Source organism: Quercus lobata, chromosome 8 (assembly GCF_001633185.2).
Source record: "Quercus lobata isolate SW786 chromosome 8, ValleyOak3.0 Primary Assembly, whole genome shotgun sequence".
Taxonomy (NCBI): Eukaryota; Viridiplantae; Streptophyta; class Magnoliopsida; order Fagales; family Fagaceae; genus Quercus; species Quercus lobata.
In genome coordinates, this window is record NC_044911.1 from 12,734,772 (window position 1) to 12,756,127 (window position 21,356).

At 38.1% G+C, this 21,356-nt stretch overlaps 2 protein-coding genes across 2 annotated transcripts; both read right to left on the reverse strand.

The window, feature by feature from the left end:
* Positions 1–7,908: 7,908 nt before the first annotated feature.
* LOC115958423 (COBRA-like protein 10) lies at positions 7,909–11,267 on the reverse strand. Its single transcript, XM_031076840.1, has 3 exons — positions 10,621–11,267; positions 8,226–9,705; positions 7,909–8,127 (listed from the first exon to the last, which is right to left on the reverse strand). Exons 1-2 carry the CDS (start codon positions 11,210–11,212, stop codon positions 8,279–8,281), a joined length of 2,019 nt encoding a protein of 672 aa, XP_030932700.1. The 5' UTR covers positions 11,213–11,267; the 3' UTR covers positions 7,909–8,127; positions 8,226–8,278.
* Positions 11,268–13,082: 1,815 nt separating this feature from the next.
* LOC115958424 (DDRGK domain-containing protein 1-like) lies at positions 13,083–19,131 on the reverse strand. Its single transcript, XM_031076841.1, has 8 exons — positions 18,981–19,131; positions 18,716–18,824; positions 17,670–17,773; positions 15,662–15,763; positions 15,406–15,567; positions 14,883–14,939; positions 14,574–14,610; positions 13,083–13,605 (listed from the first exon to the last, which is right to left on the reverse strand). Exons 1-8 carry the CDS (start codon positions 19,098–19,100, stop codon positions 13,400–13,402), a joined length of 897 nt encoding a protein of 298 aa, XP_030932701.1. The 5' UTR covers positions 19,101–19,131; the 3' UTR covers positions 13,083–13,399.
* Between the last annotated feature and the right edge of the window lie 2,225 nt (positions 19,132–21,356).

Below are 21,356 nucleotides of genomic sequence, written 5' to 3' on the forward strand. Positions count from 1 at the left end.
AGAACTTTAATTTTTTATAAAAAGCCACGTCAAAAAATTTGAACCAAAAAAATAATAAATTAAAGAAAATAAATTTTTTATATCCCAATATTGCTTTGGCTCTTGATTTTTTGAATTATCTCAAAAACCCGTGACAAACATATTGATGAAAAAGATAGCACATTTACAACCCTAAAACAATTCAAAGAACTCAACAAAATAAAAGAGGAAGCGAGGAGCGAAACTAACGGCACTGAGGGGATTGCAATGGCGGCACTAGGCAAAAGTGACAGTGTCAGCTTTAGATCCAATGGTACGGTTGTGTTGCAGTGTCATCGAGTGGGTTATGGGCTTGACGGTGTCATGGGTTAACGGTATAGATTTTTAGGTTGATACTTAGAGCCATATTGTTGTAACCTTAGAAAGTTCATACTCAAATCATAGTCTTTACTTGTATTTGATTAGAATTGAATATATATGACATAATCTCATTTCTGATTAACTAAACTTACTCGGATCTATACGGTTCAGAGTACCATAATTTTGTGTCCATTGTCCTCTATTTTCTGGTACTCAGATTAAAGGTTTTCACTATATTCGGTTAGAAATGTTGTATATCTTAAACTAATTGTAATTTCAGATTAATTGATGTTAATTATCATAAAGAGCTTCATATTAGACTCTCAGAAATAAGAATCTCTCTCAATTAGTAGGTTCTACTAGTAACTAGTAAGGTCTAAATTTCATTTGCTGTCTTGCTTAGAAACCCAGTCTACCTAAATAAAGTCCTTGGTTATGACAAGTGAAATTAACTCATTTGCATCTCATTGCCTATGCTATGAGATGCAAAAGTTTAATCATTGAAGAGGACACTTCTTCATATACTTCTTTCCTGCATATGGAAGATAGTGGATAGTCCCAAATTAGGTTATGGAGGACTCTTTTTCAGAAAGAATTCACAGAAGTCCTGGAACGAGTTAGATTGCATCTTCAGGATTTTCAGCTTTTGTAAGATTCAATTACTTGAAACTTGAAAGCAGTTAATGCAGCTGGTATGTCCTTCATAGCATACAGCAATATTTCCTTTGTAAGATCCTAAGTCTATTCAAACTTAATGCCAAGCTTGGGTGTGTCAAAAGAAGCCAATCATCTTATGCTCTCAACATATTTTCAGTTAACTAGCTTGGGTAATTGAAAGCATATCGCCAAAAGCCTTGTAGCTCCGTGGCATTATCTAATTCTCCCAATGAGTAAAATTATGGTGTGAATCCCCCCTCTCACTCTTCTTGCAAGAAAAACTAATTGAAAGCATATCAGATGGATTGTTACATACAATTTTGTTGATAATATAGCCGCTTAGATATAGTAAAATATTCAGCCCCGAATCCTACAATGTTTTTTCTTCTCATTAGGTGGCTTGGTTAGTCGGTTAATTGAAAGCATATCACATTTTGTTTAGATTACTATTTCTTGAGAAAATTCATGTCTATAGTCTTTTCTTTTCTGCTTGCCTCGCCTTTTTGAGGTTCCATCTTCCATCATATAGGCCTTGTTATAGATATCGAGGCATTCTTAAAAATGATGAGTAACTCTTCCTTCGTCTTTTATTCTTTCTTCTTCTTCTTTTACTAAATTTCTATTTCTTGTATGGTTAAATCTGACATTAAGAAATCATTGAGGCAAATATCAAAAGAACATTTTTGGAGTAATTTTGGGGGGGGGGGGGGGGTGGTACGTTGCTTCTTCGTTGAGTCCAAATTTTTTCAATTAGTAGTAGAGGAAGGGGGTCGTTATTTCTTGTCAAGGATTTTTGAGAGGGGTAAATTCTGTATGAGATCAGTTTTTATGGGCAAGAATGCAGCACAATGGCTGATGTTTAACATTGAACATCTTGTTGTTGGAGAGAGTTCCAAACAGTTTTTTACCTTTAGAGAAGGTGACATTGCATTTACTCTCCAAAGGAGTTCCAACTCTTATGGTCAGTTCTTGCTGTTGACTGAACTCAAAGCTGGTGGGTCTAGGAGGTCGCTTATTATACCGGAAGGTAAAGAGAGATTTGGTTGGAGGGCTTTTGGCCTGGAGCTTAAAAAGCTGTTGAATCCTTCTCATTATGCAATGGGTGGAGAAGGTCTTCCTAAGTTCATTCCTCAGATGCAGAGGTTTAACTTGGAGGCTCAAAACTCTAGCACTTTTGCTGAAATTGTGCAAGGCATTCACGGTAGAACAGAGGATAGAAAGCAGTCAAAGCAACTAGGATTTACAGTCAAGGGGAAAAAAACACAGTTAGGAGAGGAGAAGACGGGGATGAATCTGAGACTTACAGGTGCAACAACAGGGAAATTTCCGGTGGGTAAGTCTGATAAGTTGGAGGTGGTGGGAGGGGTGAGGAGGGAGCAATGCATTAATGAGGTGGGAGAGGTAGGTGAGCAAAATCTGGCAGACACTAGGATACGTTTCCCAAGTCTGAATTTGAATTCTAAAGCTTATGGAAAGAGGAAGAGGAGTGATTTCAGGAGATCTTACTGGACAGGCAGAGGTCTTGTCGTGGAAGTTGATTTGATAGGGAGGAGGCGGGTTTCCTGGGTTAGAAAGAAAGAAGAAGATATGAAGATCAAAGGGGATTCACGGGCAGTGGGATGGGATTGCAAAAAAGATACATCAAAGTCCCTTTTATGGGTTTCACGGGGAACTAACCAAACTGTTGTAAAGCCTGTGATGGGCCTAGAAACAGGCCCAGTGTTGACCGACACAGGTGTGGGCCACTTTGACTCAGTTTTTTCTGGCCCAAGTACATTTGAAGTGGGCGAGAGCACTCTGGCAGAAGAAGGGATATCAGCCCAGGCTCAGTTGACTTTGGCGCACTCCATGGTCTATCCCCAGTCACTCTATCCTGAGCCAGAAGTGCTGGACCAGTGCGCAAAGCTTTCGGCGGAGGTCAACGGCCCTTTCTCCGCCGGAACAAGCTCCGGCGAGCCCAGGTTGCCTCTGGGTAAGGCCGATGGCCTCTCCTTTGCTGGAACCAGATCCGGCGAGCCCAGGTTGCCTCTGGGTAAGGTCGATGGCCTCTCCTCTGCCGGAACTAGCTCCGCTGGACCTTCATTACCACCAGGTAAGGTCACCAGCCCCTTCTTCGTCGGAAATAGCCCCGGTGAACCCTTGGTGTCACCGAGTAAGTCAGTTAAGGTGTTTTTTCGGTCATCGGTTGAAAATTTTTTAGCAGATTTCTTTTTGAGCTTATCTCGGGCTGGGCTTGTGGTTTTGGGTGACAAGGATGGGGTTAAAGGTGGCTGGGTCAGTTGTGCCAACGTTAGGCCGGAAGCTGTCCTTGATCTTGAGCAATCCAGCTTAGCGGTGTTACCCACAGAGGCAATGTGTGGTGTCCTTGGGGTGAGTGCTTTGGCGGAGGAAGGATTGAACAGTATGGGTTTGGGCGGAGAGGATAGTTTTTCTATGCCTCTGTTGCCAATCACTCCCTTTGGGTTACCTTCGTCAACCGACTTGAATTGTGGTAATGAGACAATGGAGTGTGTGAATATGTTGGATGTTTCTAGATGGGTGAAGAACAGACTTCCTGGTTTTAGTAAACTAGTGGGGCTGCCTTTGAGCCAACATGAGGAGCTATGTATTGCCTTGTTACAAAAGATTGAGAGGGAGATGGAGGCTGCCAAGGTGTTGAACAGGAAAGTTCCAGTTTCTAGAAAAGTTGTCATCTATAAGGATAAAGGGAAGAGAGAGCTGAGGAATTTGCAATCTTCGGTTAATTATGATGGTAGGTAGTGTGTTGGCTGCTGAACTAACTTATCAATTGGGGGTTTCTTGTCTTTATGAATTTAAAAATTCTTTCTTGGAATGTTAGGGGGCTGAATGACTGTTCGAAACGTTCGATAGTGAAAAATTTATTGCGTGAGTGGAAGTGTGATGTAATATGCCTTCAGGAAACTAAGCTTTCTAGCCTGGACAGACAGATGGTTGGCAGCTTGTGGAGTTGTCCTTTTGTGTATTGGGTGGCTTTGGATGCTATCCAGACAGCCGGTGGGGTGTTGATGATGTGGGATAGTAGGGTTTTAGAGAGGTTGGAGTTTTTGGTGGGTTCTTTTTCTGTGTATGTTCGGTGGCAAGGGGTGGGGGACGGATTTAGTTGGGCGTGTTCTGGGGTCTATGGCCCAGTCGATAACAATGCGAGGGGGCTAATGTGGGACGAGTTGGTTGGTGTTCAGCAGTAATGGAACGTCCCTTGGTGCTGCATTGGGGATTTTAATATTGTTTGTTTCCCTAGTGAACGGTTGGGTAATTCTCATCTTACTCCAGCAATGGAACTTTTTTCGGAGTTCATTGAGGATCTTAATTTGATTGACTTGCCTCTGGAGGGAGGGCGCTATACTTGGTCTAGCGGCTCAGACCAGCCTTCGATGTCTAGGATAGACAGAGTTTTGATGTCTCCTGATTGGGAGGAGCGTTACTGGGATGTGATCCAACGGATTTTACCTCGCCCTGTTTCAAAACCAATTCCCTGTTCTAGTGAAGGTTGGGGGAATGGCGAGAGGGAAAAGCCCGTTTAGGTTTGAGAATATGTGGTTAAAGACGGATGGGTTTACTGATAGAGTGCATTCTTGGTGGAATCGACATTCGTTCTCTGGTACTCCTAGTTTTGTATTTGCCAAAAAACTGAAGGCTTTGAAAGAAGATATCGTTTAGTGGAATCGTTTGGAGTTTGGTCATGTCGGACGCAAAAAGACTCAATTATTAGAGGCTTTGAAATTATTAGATGCCAAGGAAGGGGAGTTTGGCCTCTCTGATGCAGAGTCTAGAGAGAGAGTTGTGGTGAGATCTGAAGTAGAGAATCTTCTCTCCTTGGAAGAAATCTCATGGAGACAGAAATCTAGGATGTTATGGATATAGGAAGGAGATAATAATACTAAATTCTTCCATAAGGTGGCTAATTCCCGTAGAAGGTTCAATCATCTGAGTACTGTGGAGGTGGATGGGGTGATTTATGAGGAGGAATTTGAGGTGGCTGCTCAGGTAGTAAACTTTTATAAAAATTTGTATAAGGAGACGGAGGAGTGAAGGCCTTTTGTGGATGGTTTGGAGTTTGATCAGATAGATGGGTCGGAGAGGGGTTGGCTTGAAAGGAGATTTGAGAGGGAGGGGATTCTTCTAGCTGTTAATGATTTGGCCGGAGATAAAGCTCCAGGTCTAGATGGTTTTTCTATGGCTTTTTTCCATCATTGTTGGAGAGTGGTGGAAAGTGATGTTCTAGTAGTTTTTGAGGAGTTCTATAATCATAGTAAGTTTGAGAAATCTTTGAACGCTACCTTTTTAGCCCTTATTCCTAAGAAGAATGATGCTTCCAATATTCGAGACTTCAGGCCTATTAGCTTGGTGGGGAGCTTGTACAAGATCTTGTCCAAGGTTCTGGCAAACCACTTGAAACTGGTCTTAGATCAATTGATTTCTGAGTCTCAGAATAGTTTTGTGGGAGGTAGACAGATTCTTGACTCAGTTCTCATTGCCAATGAGTGTGTTGATAGTCGAGTGAAGAGTAAGATCCTGGGGGTCATTTGTAAGCTAGACATTGAGAAAGCTTACGATCATGTGAATTGGGAGGCCCTTCTAGATCTTTTGAAGAGAATGGGTTTTGGGGAGAAATGGTGTAGGTGGATTCGCACTTGTATTTCTACTATCCAGTTTTCTATTTTGATTAATGGGGCTCCAGCTACCTTTTTTGGGAGCACGAGGGGTCTGAGACAAGGGGATCCGCTATCTCCATTGTTGTTCTTGGTCATTATGGAGGTCTTGAGTAGAATGCTGAAAAGAGTTGAAGGTGCTGGCTTAATCAGGGGTTTTAAGGCTGATGGAAGGCGGGGTGAAAGGGAATGTGTCTCGCATCTTTTGTTTGCGGATGATACTGTTCTGTTCTGTGATGCGGAAATGGAACAGATCCTTCATGTGCGGATGCTTCTCCTTTACTTTTAGGCTATGACAGGTTTGAAGGTTAATGTCTTGAAGAGTGAGATGGTTCCTATAGGGGAGGTTAATAATGTTCATTCCTTGGCAGAGATTTTGGGTTGTCGGATTGGGTCTTTGCCTATGACCTACCTTGGTATGCCGTTGGGGGCTTCCCATAAGTCCCCTTCTATTTGGAATCCTATTTTAGAGAAAATTAATTGGAAGTTGGCCGGATGGAAGAAGCTGTATTTGTCAAAAGGTGATCGTCTGACTCTTCTTAAGAGTTCGCTTTCTAGCCTTCCTACTTACTATTTATCTCTTTTTACCATCCCTTCGCATGTGGCTAAAAAGATTGAGAAGATTCAGAGGAATTTCCTGTGGGGGGATTCAAAGATGCATTTGGTGGGGTGGGATAAGGTGTGTGCTCCTAAGGCTAATGGTGGTTTGGGGATAAGGAAAGTAACTACTTTTAATAGAGCCTTACTAGGAAAATGGTTATGGCGGTTTGGGGTTGAGGAGACTCATTTTTGGAGGAGGGTTGTAGCTTTGAAGTTTGGGGAAGAGTGGGGGGGATAGGCTTCCAAGCTAGGTAGGGGTGTTCACGGTTGTGGTTTATGGAGAAGTATCCGAAAAGGTTGGGAGGTTTTTAGCAAGCATATCCGGTTTGAGGTAGGGGCGGGGAATAGAGTGAAGTTTTGGACAGATCAGTGGTGTGGGGATCTTCCACTCCATCTATCCTTCCCGGTAGTGTACCAGATTGCCACTAATAGAGAGGCATCTGTGGCCTCTTCTCTCAAACGGTTGGGGACCGAGACTCGAAGAAGCTGGAAGGTTTTGTTACTTAGGGATCCAAATGATTGGGAGATGGGAGAGGTGGATGAATTCCTTCATACCTTGGGTTCTAATTTACCTCAATCTGAGCAAGGCGACCATATGATTTGGAAATTGTCGAAGAAAGGGGATTTTAACATCCGCTCGTTCTACGATAGGCTTTGAAGTCCCTTGCCTATTTTCTTTCCTTGGAAAGGTATTTGGAAGGTTAAGGCTCCTACGCACGTCTCTTTCTTTGTTTGGACGGCAACTTGGGAAAAGATTCTTACAGGGGACATTCTGCGATGTAGAGGCTTTGATTTTGTTGACTGGTGCATTATGTGTCGTTGTAATGGGGAGACGGTGAATCATTTACTTCTCCATTGTGAAAAAGCTTATAAGTTGTGGAGTTTGGTTTATAGATCTTTTGGGATTTCTTGGGTTTTGCCAAGGTCAGTTGCAGATACGCTTTTCGGCTGGTGGAATTGGTTGGAAAAGCACTCTTCTAGCATTTGGAATCTAGCTCCGCTGTGCCTAATGTGGTGTATTTGGAGGGAGCGAAATTGGCGAACTTTTGAGGACAGGGACAAATCCAATGACCAGTTGCTTGCTTATTTTAGCGGCTCTCTCTTTGATTGGTCTAGGGCTTGGGGACTCACCTCTAGTGATTCTCTCCCTTTGTTTATTTGTTCTCTCCTTTGTAATTAGCTCTTTGTTGTTTTCTATTTGTTTTTGTGTTTCGTTTCTTTTTTCTGTTTGTTTCTTCCTCTTTAATCTTTGCTCTGCCTTGTGTTTTCATGAGGTAGTTCTTGAATATACTTCTTTCTTATTTATCAAAAAAAAAAAAAAAAAAAAATCATATATAACCAGTTTGTACTATGACATGTTTGATGTTCCTCTTAGTACAAGATTACTAATGTCTGCTATAAATCATATCTGTTGAGGAGACAAAGCCATATGACTTGCCCCATGTAGCCCCAAGCCCTACCACTCGAGCTAAATATATTTGCGAGATAGAAATTCTAGGATAAAATTTTCCGATGTGTATGAAAGGTTGAAGTCAATTCCAAACCAACATATTTGAAGACAAAAAGTTCCAAAAAATTTCACAACACTTTCTTTATAAATGAAAAAATAAGTGCTAGGAAACAAAAAGACAGTGAACCAGTCACTCTTCAGTGTAAAATATCTGTCAGATACCATGTGAATCCATCGTTATATAAAAACTACTTGTTATAATTTCATACAGATTATCATAATTTCTGTTTCAACTTGTTACATCCTCCGCATCTGCCATTGGAACCAACTGATAATAAAACAGGCCTTGAAATCCTAGTTGTGCCATTTCCTCATTTTCCATCCACCCAAGTGTAAACACATCCTCTGATGCTGAGACAGAACAATTATGATATGAGAGAAAGCATTGTACTTAGTTGCATGGAGGTGCTGAACATGTTTAACTAAATCCAAGAAATGTAAATTCTCACCAAAGCAAACTCCCTACTAGGTGGAAAGAGTTGATGCAAAAATCCCCAAATCATCATATATGGAAGTGATCCGTCATAAGCATAAAAGTCACAGCTGTGATGAATATGATTGCCAGGAAATTAACATGAGATTGGTGCCCAGAATTTCCTGGCCGGGGAATTTCTGTAGGAAGCGCACACTCTTCACCATTGAAAAGAAGTCTTGTTGGGAATCCATCACCAAGTTGTACATTGATTCCAGGTGTGAGTTTCTTTGAGAATGAAATAACTGTTTGCTGCTTGCCAGGCACTCTTGGGTCATACAATTTAGTCCCATTTGTCTCTCCCATCAAGAAATTCAAACCCTTTAACCCTTGTAAGAAGATGGTATCATTTAGGTCTGGTAAGCTGGTACCATTGAAGGAGTAAGCTTTTTCAAAACCCAGAAACGCCTTTTTCATTTGAATTGCAGTGTACCAATCCTCGAAAGGTGACTCCCCCCAGTTAAAGAGTGTAATCCGAGCTGTCCATCCACTCCTGTAATCAGTGTCAAGATGCCAATTGATGCTAACCCCACAATTGTCTGGACAAGGCATTGGTTTTGGTATGTGTTTGTGTTTGATTTTAGCCCAGGCTTTTGCTTTCTCCGTTCTGTTTACAAAAGGCACAAGAAGGGCTTCCGGTGGAAGAAGCATTGCTGCAGCATTCTGATTGCAAGTGTCTGATTCAGAACAACCACAAGCACAAGTGTTGCAAGGAATGACACTAGAATTGTAGTATGCTGAATAAGAAACACAGCATCTAGCTTGCTTAACCTTGGGACGTGTAATGTTGCATACAACTTGCCAACTTGCAACAGCACTAGTGGTAGCAGCAAGCCCACTTGGGTCAGGAAACTCTGATGGATCAACTCTGATTGGAGGGCCACACTTGTATTGCGGATTAACAACACCACTGATAGCCCATTTCTGTGGCGGATTCAGAGCAGTTCTATTCATGTCAGGAGGTAGCTTATAGACTTGCAATTGAAAAATAGACATTGATTTGCTCTTATCCATTACTTCGGGCAAGATGGTTCCATTTCTGCAGCAAAAAGGTAACTTTCCAACTTTGCTATCATTTTTTAAATAAGGAGGGAGGTCAGAAATGGTTGGCTTCTTTTCACAGTTCATGACTTGAGAGAAATCAAGGTCTGCATAGTATTTGGCAGGAGGGCCATAGACACAAGTGGCACCATCCTTTTTGTGAGTGAAGGCTCCTCTCATGCTGTAAATGAACTCTCCCCTCATCCACTCCCAGGTTAAATTCCAGTGATCAAGACGGCCTAATGGGTGGCTGTTTTCGATGGTCACTTGGGCAAGATAGTTGCCTGGAAAGGCTTGGAGCACATCATATGAGAAAGAGAGATCACCAGACTGACGAGGCAAGAATTTGGTCTTTTTAGTGGCTTTAGCCTTGTATTTTGGATCTCTTTTACAGCATACATACATCACACTAGCCCCTGGGGAACAAATTTGCACAAAGTTAGTTCAGAGATGTCTTGCATTATATGAATGCAAAATAATGCTAGCAATGTACAATGTATTCTATTGTATAAATGCAAAACCGTGTTTTGATACACCTTTAAATTAGGAACATTTAATATGAATCATGAAATTGATCCATTTCAAACAAACCCGATGATACTGAAAAAGTTGTTACCGTCCAAAGTAACTTTGCTTTTTAGTAAAAACAAAGAAGCTAACATCAAGAAGAACAAAATACTTTTGATTGGATGATTGAATTGCAGGCAATGAAATTTATCAAGAGTCAGCTTTTGATAAAGTGCTATCTATTGTGCTTCCTGAGGTTGAAAAGAAGGAACCCATTTTACATCCTTGGGACCTTTTCAATGAAAGCATTTAATTTTTTCTTAATCTCTAAAAAGAATCGCATCCTATTCCTAAGAAAAAGCTGTACCTTTTCAAACTTCTGAACCATAATTTTCTGTATGTTTTTGTTTCCACAAGCATGAATATATTGAAAGAAAAGCTATATCTTTCCCTCCTGAAAATCAACTAGCAAGGCTCCTTTTCAGATTTTCTGGATAAAAATTCCTCCCCCAAAATAGTTTTTTAATAATTTGAACCTTCATATTAAGCAAGTTATTATCAAATTGAGGCTCTTGTTCATAGCTTTACTTATTCATCAGAATCCCATGTTAGATTACAAAACAAAATCACTATACGCCTAGCTAATTCCACAAAAGTTTCATTCAAAACATATATAACTACATGATTAATAATTACCCTTCTCTTATAATTTTTTATCTATCAATGTTTGAAATAAAAACTTTGTTCAAAAACAAAATTTCCATTCTATAATCACATTCATGCAAACAAATATGAACCTTAAAAAAACAACAAAATGAACTTACCACGACGATGTGGTGCAGGACACTTATACCCATCATTTTCAAGCCTAATTGTCTTAGGCATTGGAACCCCAGGCGGCTTCACCCCGAACTGTGTCCCGGTTAAATCCACGACCACCTGAATCTGAGTCTCGTCCCCGGCGGTTTCAATTGCCGTCTTCAAGTCCGCATTTGGGTACCCCACCAAGTACGTCCCGTTCCCGACCGGCGCTGGGAAATCAGTCGAGTCCATAAGGATGGCTCCGGTAGCCGTCACCAAAATCTCATTGTGTTGAAACCCAACGAACATCTTCCATGCCTTGAGCTCATCGACCCCGGCATTGAATATTATCGCCTGGGACTTAAACGACCACGCCTGCGCCGTCACATTCTTCACGCGAGGATACTCTTTCTCGCGACTGATGAAGGTGTATGTGAGAAAGATCCCATTACAGTCTTCTTGCTCGGGTGGAGGGGCAACCGTCTTGGGGTCTTCGTCGTAGTCTTGTCCATAAGAAACCTCAAATGTATAACAAAACAACACAACTAACAACAACGTTACGTAAAAGGGCTTTGCATGGTGCCATGCAATTCTCATTCCTGGTGTTTTTGTCATTGCTTAATGAGGCAATGACTTTTGTGTTTGTGTTTATGCCTTTTGTTTTGTTTTTTTTTTTTTTTTAATTCAAAAATTTTTTTTTTGGGGTTTGAAATGAAGAAAAAGAGCGGCGGAGGAGAGGAAGAGCAACCGCGCGAGGACGCGGGTAAGGGAGGTGTAGAGGAGTCAGAGACCCTAGAAGATTGAGAGGTGAATGGTTTAAATTTGAGAAGAGACAATGGAAGACTGAGTCAAGCTAAATTCTCTTCCTCTTGTTTTAGCTTAGGATCCGGAGGAGGGGTTACAAAAGAATGTGTTGTGTCCGTGTGCATGTGTGAGTACACATTGCATGGCATTGCTTTGCATAGGAAACTTATATAGTAAGTGCTGGTTGGTTTGAAAGACATACACTCTGTCATGCTCTTTTATGTTCCACTTTATACTCTATTAATGACAGTTTGTTGCATATTTTTTTGACTTTCCTTATAAATAACCAACTTCTAGTGTGGGAAAAAAAATCAAACACATGGCATATTATAATTGGAGGAACATGAAGTAAAACACAAAAATTGAAACAAATGATTTATGTTTCTTTTTCTTGGTAGTCATTTTAAAGACATTTAAGGGATGTGATAGCCGTTATATTCATTTTAAAAATTCCAACGGTTTCTCTTTTTCTTTTTCCCTTTTTTTTTTTTTTTTGAGAAGATGTTTCTCAAACATTTAGTTGATACATTGTAATTGATATACAATAAAAATTATAAAATAGTGATGAATTGTGAAAATGACAACACAATTAATCACAACTTACCATCCCAATAAATTTGTGATAGAAACCAAAAAATTAAACTAGCTTGAGCAGGCCCAAAATGGATGTGTTTGGATCCAACTGTTTAATGAAAACAAGAATGGTTACTCAATTTGATTGCCAAGAGTTGTGACAATGGAAATTTTTTTTTTTTTTTTTTTTTTTTTTTTTTGAGAAGAAGTTGACAAAGAAGAGAGTTGAATTTAGCATTAGCCCCTTGACTTGCTTTCTAATTTCAATAATTAAAATTTTCGCGGTCTCAAAATATAGAAATCAAATAAAGCATAATGAGATTACCAAAAAATAGTCTTAAGCCGAAGTGTTCATTTGGCTATTAACACTATCGGTTTGGGATTCGTTTATTTTGTTGAAACTGAAAATTTTTTGCTGAAAATACTGTAGATAAAAGTAAAAGTTAACTGAAATAGTACAGTTGAACCAATGAAGAGTATCAAAAAGTACAATAAGGCCTATGAATAATATTAAAAATAAACTGAATAGTAAAATAAGCTGACTTTTTAAACTGGAGCCAAACACTGTAAAATTATAATTTCTTTTCCATGACATGCGTGCACTTGTAGCCAAGAGACCAAAATGCATTACGGCTTGAGTTATAGCATGGCACGGAGGTCTATGAGCAGACATTGGTCCTCGTTCCAAAAGCATCCCAGAAATTTGCCTGAATCAAACATATCTAGACCATCTCTTCCAATAAGCATTTTGCTACTTCAGAGTATCATATCATCCAAAAATATTTTAGACTAATTTGCCCAAAAAAAAAAAATAATAATAAAACTTAAGTAACCACTTTGCAAAGACATTTTATTGAAACAGATAATTGCTAGAACTATGGTTAAGTACTTCAATTCACAATTGCCTAACAACTTAGGCTTTTGAACGATCGATAATTTATCAATAACAATTAAGGAAAACTTCAATTAAGACTTTAACATAATACAAAAGAACACCATTTAATTCGAAAGCATAAACCTATAAATTCAAATCAATTATGATATATTAATTCTTTTAAAGTTTGTTTTTTTTAAAACTACATTGACATAATTATATTCGACAAAAACCTACAAGAGAATAGGGTATTGGACCCTTGTTTCTTCAAATTAATCAAAACTTGTCGAGTTCTTGCCGAAGAAACATTATAAAATGTCAACACATTAGCAATGTGGAGTTTTTAAGTAAAATTTTCTCTGCTTCTTGTTTTTGGCAGAATAGTGTATAAAAGCCTAGTGTCAAACTATTGCATTTCTTCGCAGCAAAAGATGTGTGTGTTGTTAATCATGTAGAAGGCATGTACACAAAAGCGAATAAAAGCCTCTTTACTTTTTCATCATGCACTTGGTGTACCACTACTATAAATCTATGACATAGATACACTTGGGTCAAGAGACACTGATCTCCTCCACGTTGCTGATTTCCTCAACAAACTGGGCTTTAGGCTCCAAATCAATGAACTGGTTGGACTTACTAGCTAAGTGTGAAATGCTAACCCTCCCCTGACGCTTGATATAGTCTGCAACAGCTTTCATTTCTTCCTGTGAGATGTATATGTATTTTCCTCTATCATCCATTACTCCAGAAAGTCGCCCTAAGACAAACACCAAATCCAACATCAAAATCCTCAACAGAACTGCACTGTCTTAATAAAACATGATTCAGTGTTAAAAAATACATGCACAAAAGAAGTATGACTTAAGGTATGAACAACCAGCGCATGGTAGATGTCTTTCTTTATCTTCCTTTCTATCTGTCTATGAATGAGGTGGTTTGGATATACTTGAAAACTTAACGAGAAAACAGAGGAGAAATTTTAGGATATTGGAAAGAGAATGACTGTTTGGGCAACAGACCACCTGAAACTACTTGATTTATCTATTAGACTAGACAATAAGGTGAATAGGCAGTTGAAATGATAAGAATACTATTCATTTACAAACACCAACTATCCGAGGATTAAACCAAAGTAAATGAAAGATTCACCGAAGAAACATTATGCAGCGTGACCATTCACAAGGAAAGAGAGTTTTTTTAATAAATAAATAAATAAAAGGAGCTATTTTTTCAAAAAATCAAAGCTGGATTGTGGAGGTAGAAGTGGTGTATGACGGTCACATCCCAAAACATAATGGGAACATAAAATCTGGATCAACACATGGAATAATAGAGACTACAAAACACAATATTCTATGCAGAAGAATTTTAAAGAAAACAGAAACTCTAAGATTATGCCCAAGAACAGAGAGAAAACTACAAAACAATCAAATGAGAATAGGCCAAACATAAAAGAGAACATAGAAAACTGCATTTTTTATAAAGTTCGATTATACAAACAGGTGCAAGAAGAAAAGGGGAGTTAAATTTGACATGGAAGAATTATGAAGCAGGTTTTAGACATTATATATTTCATATGATAGAAAACTCCTTCGAGATTCTAAAATGAGAAAGTAATTTAGGTTATCTTTGACTGCGAAAGTTTCAAAAAGGCTCTATTGATTGTTTGAAACAAGATGGTCAATACAACAAAAAGGAAATGTGACAAGACATGACAATACATACCCATACTCTCCAAGGAGGTGATCCGATTGATACATTCCTGCATCAACCAAAAGTTGTAATTGCAAATTAGAAAGCTAAATTTTGTGTAAAACAAAGCAATGAGACAACACAAACCACAATGCATTATCCCTATCTCTTGTGTTGATAGACAGATGCAGACCTACGAGATAAACCTTAAAAGACTAGTTGGACAGACAAAACATGCGTATTAATTGCTTGAAAACAGAGTGAAATCTCAATTCATCTTCACTGTCCAAGAGAAACATATCAATTACAGCATCTAGAAGCATAAGGGCGGATAGAGAATACCTGAGTGCGTAACTTGAATTCTGCAGCAATATCTTCTAATTGAACACATTTGTGGTTCTGCAAGATCACATCAAACAAATTGAAAAATAAAAAATAAAACATAAAAATCTGCTCATCATCCTTTGACATATCTGTAAAATGAGTCCAAACATTATTATTGCATATGTTAGTAAATATTCCCTATCCTTTAAGTACTTTCAACACTCACTTATTGTCAATGCACCCTAGCTCAAATGGCACCTCCTCCCCTTGTAAGACCAAGGTGGAGGGTAAGGTTGTGGGTTCAAAACTCACTAGGTGCATGTGTAACTGACCAATAAGAAAAAAAGTATTTTTAACACTCGTGAAATATATTTACTTATCGTATGAAACTATCAATTAAAGAGACTGAGTTTGTAATTAAAGGTTTCTTAACACATACAAATATAAATCTTGAGCTACAATTATAAAACTTGTATGCTCATCATGAAATAGAGAACAAAGTCTCCAAGAGGAATCTATCAAGTCCAGGACTAAAAATTACCTTTATGTATTCAACGAAATGAGAAAGCATGTCCTGATTTCCATCCTGCACTTCATTCTCTGTAGTACCTTCAGCATCAATTGAAATTTCACCTTTCCACTTCTCAAACTCTAATGCAGCAGCTTCCTCCTCCCTGGCCTTTCGAGCCATGGCTTCTTCTTCCTATATGAGCCATGGCAAAATTCCTCAACAAGGAATCCCACATTTTCCCACATGTGCACACACACACACACACACACAGGAAATGATCACTTACCAGCATACGCTCCTTTGCCTCACGTTCCTCATCCTTCCTCCTTCGCATTTCTGCATACCGGTCCTGTTTAGTTAGCCTTGACTCTCTTGCAGCTTGATCAGCCTTCATAACAATCATGAGGAACTCAGAACAAGAAGATTCTGATTATGCAAATATAAATTTGAAACACAGTTCAACTCAACCAAGTACCCATATATCTTCAAATAAATATTAAATATTTAAATATTTACAAGGCTAATACTTCCAATGTTTTCTTTTTTTTGATAAGTAATAAGAGAATATTATTAAAATAAAGGAAAACAAGAGAAACACAGAGTTCACGGAAGTGAACAATGGAAAAAGATAAACAACAAGACAAAAACAGCCCCTATTCTATTCTAATAGAAGAAATAAAATCCGTAAGGGTAGAACAATCCGAGAAACCCCAACATCAAGACCAATCAAAGAGGGTTCTCTAGCAAAACTCTAATAACTGAACCACAGTTTTCCCCTCATCCTCAAAAGTCCGCCGATTCTATTCAGACCAAATAGTCCATATTAAACAGCCTGGGACCAAATCCCAAATGTCAAAACTATGCTTCCCAAGCCAATGAAACCAACAGAATAGTTAGTCTTCAACTGAACCTAGCATAACCGAATCGATCCCAAACAATCGAAGCATATACATCCACAAAGAATGAGTTATCGGACAAAAAAGTAACAGGCGATCCATAGATTCCGCATTACAACAGCACAAATAACATCGATTCACCAAAGGACAACCACGAAGCATAAGATTATCCAAAGTTAGAATCTGACCATGAGCTGCTGTCCACATAAAAAAAGCCACCCTTTTAGGAACCTTAACTTTCCAAATACCCTTCCAAGGGAAGGTGGAGGAAGCTGCATTACGAATCTTATGATAGAAAGACCGAGTATCAAACTTCCCATTGCCATTAAGATCCCAACAAAGCCTGTCACACCCTCCACCCCTAGGAATTCGGGATTGGATGAAATGGAGAAGGGAGTAGGAAGCCGCCAACTCCCAATCATTGAATTCCCTCTGAAATCTTAAATTCCACACACTGTTATTATCACCCACTGAAGGGCTTAACACATCAAAAATACAAGCCTCCTTATTAGCAGAACACAAAAATAACTGAGGATAAAGACTTTTAAGAGGGACATCCCCAATCTACTTATCATGCCAAAAGAGAGTACGAGATCCGTCCCCCACCACAACAGAGAAATGCTTAGCGAAAGTTTCCCACCCTTCACTAATACTCCGCCATAACCCACAACCATGGGCCCTACTACAAGCTCTAGTGCACCAACCCCCTTTTCCCTCCACATATTTCATGACTATGACCCTTTGCCACATATGAGAGATTTCATGGCCATACCTCCAAAGCCATTTCCCTAAAAGGGCCTGATTAAAAGGCGCCAACTTCCGAATTCGTAAACTACCCAACTCACGCAGTAAGCAAACCTTTTCCCAAGCCACCGAAGGATATTTGAAACACTCAACTAATGAACCCCACAAGAAGTTCCTTTGAATGCGTTCAAATCTAGTCGCCACGGCTTTGGGGATAGTAAAAAGGGAAAGGTAATAAGTTGGAAGGCTTGAAAGGGTACTCTTCAGTAAGGTGAGTCTACCACCCTTTGACAAATAAAGCCAAGAATCCTCATTTCATTCATGATCCTCACCAGTTAATGAGAAATTCGAGAATTACTTAGCTACCACAACATTCTGATTCCCATAAAACTTAAACCTCAAACCTCAATCAAGACAATGGAAAGATAGCTCTGGTTCTAAATCTTAATACTGTTCATTAGACTATAATTAGATCTAAGGGTAGATAGTTATGGCGAGCAAGGATTACTTGCCCATAACCACAAAATTGATGACAGTTAAAGATTAATAATAGCTGAAAACCATGTATAAAGATTAAAAAAATAATTAAAAAAATTATATAAATTAAATAGATAAAAATAAATAAAGAAATAAAAACAGGGACAGAAAATGTACCTGGCGCTGTGCTTCACGCTCTTGCCGTTTCTTTTCCTTTTTCGTTGATGCTTTGGCCTCATACTCACCTGCAACAACTTCTTCATCACTTTCATCAGCAGTTTCTGCATTCAAATTATGAATGATTACTTCACAATACAACACCAAATTTCCAACATACATAAGGTAGATATGGAAAGCAAAAGTCAAGTCCTATAAGCACACCTAGGATCAGAAATAACCAATAAGATGAAAAAGTACAGTGAAACAAAGCACACAGGCAGTATGCTATGATACCAGCAGATATCTAAACTAAAAGGCAATGAAAGTACAAAAATCAAGTAAATCAGGAAAAGAACTGAAAGAAGAAACAACCTACGTAAATTTTTTCTTTCCTATAGTACTTACATAAAACTTTGTAATAATGACCTAACTCCAAAGACATTAAATGCTTTGACCAGCACAAGTAATGAAGCTTCAAATTGTGTGAATTTCCATTACTTGTGGAAAAATGCCATGATGACAGCCTTATGAAAAATTTCCATCTCAACCCAACTCAATAATGGCATAGGTCAACCATATAACGTCTCTTAGAACAGGCAAATATATCTTTTCAATTGACTCTATCAATGTCCTTGTCTTGGCCTCAAGTTTGAAGAATCTATGAACAGATAAATCAATTAGACCTCTAAAGAGCAGTCACAGGCCATGCAGAACTATACAATTTATTCTCAACTGCCTTTGCCTCATAAGATCCCCATTTACTTCAACCTCAATGTTCTCAAATTATATTAATTCCCTTTTTGGTCCTTCCCTGTCTTGCTAATTATCCCACCCAAAAACCAAATATCTGAAGACATACTATTTCTTGACTACCCAACATAAGACACTGTAGAGTATACATTGAATTCACAATTCAATTAGAACCATCTATCCAATTAATGTGAGAAAAACAGTTCAAAACTTCACATAACAGTACCAAGAGCAACAACAAAAATCATACAATTTCTCATTTACAGAAGTTGAAACAAAAAGAAAAAAGACATCAAATACACCACTCTACAAACCTTCAACACTTGCTGCTGCTGCAGCTGTTGATGTGCTAGCTCCAGCAGCGGGTCTCCGACGCATTCTACGAGTACCAGTAGCGCGTACAACTGTTTCCCTCCTTGGAACCTAAACTTCAGAACAGATTAAAAGATCAAATAGAAAGCTTACAGTGGAACAAGAGAAAAGCCATAATTCCACAGACTTCTTAATTCTAATCTTCCATCAAACATCAAACACTTAAAACTATAAAACAAGCTTAACATGAAGAGGAGGAAACCATACCTCACGCTCTTCTTCATTTTCATCTTGTGATTGAGAATCCCGACGGCGTTTCCACAGGAAGAGTGGAATTAACGCAACAATAAGAAGCATAGTAAGAATCCCAACAAAAAGGTCCTCCATCTTTCTTTAAATCTAAAGCTGCCATTCACAACATTTCAATGAGCCCATAGATAGACCCAATATATAAAAATCCAAAATAGTCAATTATATACCCATTTTCATAAACTGTGCAAACAAAATTAACATCCCTTTTAACTAATCATCTACAATTACACAATAAAAATTCATACAATGAGCCCACATATAGAAATCCAACACGGTTGCTTATACATTGAAGAGATATTCAATTTCACAAACTGTGCAAACAAATTTAACATCCCCTTTCACTAAACATCTATTACAAAATAAAATTTCATACAATGAGCCCACATATAGACCTATCATATAAAAATTCAACACGAAAAAAATGGATACAATTTCAAGATTTGGAAAATGGATACAATTTCAAGATTTGGAAAAGCGAATGGAACAGTGAAAGTTACACTGCGTTTGATTCCTCAGAAAATAAATCAAATTAAAAATTCAATTTTTTTTGGGTACAAAGATTAATTTAAAATTCTTATTATTTGAAGCTGGAAAATTAAAAATAAATAGGATCTACAAATAGAGTTTTGACTCAGATAGACTTATGCTTCGTTTGGTTTCTAAGAAAATACACGAAAATAAAAAAGAAAAATTTAGTTCAAAACGAGAATTTCGGCCAAGTTGAGTTTTGGGCTGACCTTTTAATTTCTCGGGAACCAAACGGAGAGGCTAGGGTTTCATAATTTTATTTCTGATTTTAATTTTTATTTAAACAAAATTGTTTAGAATAAAGTTAAAACTTGGCGAACATTTACGTACCTTGGAAAAGTGTTGGAGAAGAAAGTGAGAGAGCGACGGTTTCAGAGGTAGACACAATCAACAATGTCGAAGAAGTTATGGAAAAATGAAAAACAGGGCTGAAACGGTGTCGTCTTGATACACAGTCCCCATGTATAGTGGCTTCTCTACGACTAGTAGCAAAACCCTTTTCTTTTAGTAAACGATTAGTCGGATAAGCGTTGACGTTTGTAGAAGTATGGGCTTGTTTAAGGCATCAATAAGTGTACTAGGACACTATTTTTTCACAACTTCTTTAGCAGCTATTGAAAATTTCTTTTATTTTATGATACGTTGTGGTTGGTGTATAACAAAAATAGTGTAAATAATAAACCTATGCAAAAATAAATTGGATTACTTACTTCTCACAGACATTACTTAGTTCTCTAATCTAGATTTGGAGATAAATTGGATTTCTTGTAAGAGAATGCAAGAGCACGATCAAGATATATATTGGAGAGTGCTGATATTTGATCTTTCTTTGTGACTTTCATCTATCAATGTCTATGGTTCTCTGTTTGATTCCTATTAGAACCAACAGTAGTCTGACTAGGAAACAAAGTTCTCTGGTTGTAACTTGAAACTAGTATTGTTAAAAAATCTCATCCAATATCCATTATTATTGTTATAGAAAATTTCATTAACATAAATATTGAGATTTGGGCTAATGCCAACCAGATCCAATACATTTCAAAACTGACCAATTGAATCCTTAAAGCCAATCTAGTCCCTACACATGGTTAGGTCCATTAGTCATTTTTCTCAACTATTTTAAGGACCAAGTTGGGTTTGGTTATGAAATGTCTTAAAAATGATTGGTATTAGCCCAAACATTAAAATATATTAATGGAATTTAGCCTTATTGTTCACATGGAGTCGTCAACAAAGAAGTCTTTATCTCTTTGATGACTAGAAGTTGTAATCAAGTCGATTATTGAATGGGAGATTTCCTATGTAAAAACAAATATACATCCTAGCATACGTGTGGACCTTTCAAAAACCTGTCCTAAGTTACGGGTTGGACATCTTGAAAAGAGTTTTTCTCTACCCAATAAAAAAGTTTGAGTTCTAACTTCTAAGATTAAGAAGTTGGGGCTCAATGGTAGGAAACTCTTGAAAGCGACATAACAACTCAAAGGTTCAAGTCTTAGCTCTTGCAACCTAATCCACTACAGATTGTGGCACACCCCCTCTCATTCTTCACCAGATTTTTTAGAAGTCATTTGAAGAAATTCATTCAAATCTGTCAAAACTTTAAGTTTTATTAGAATCAAGCTCAAAAACCTCCAGAAACTTCAAAAAAGCATTGAAACTCTATTGATCAAGCCTCTAAAACCATGAAGAACTTCCATTAAAATGCAAATTTTTGCCTAAAAAACACTCAAAGAAATTCATTCAAATCTTTCTTCCAAAACTTGAAGTTTTATTAGAATCAAGATCAAAAAGCTCCAGAAA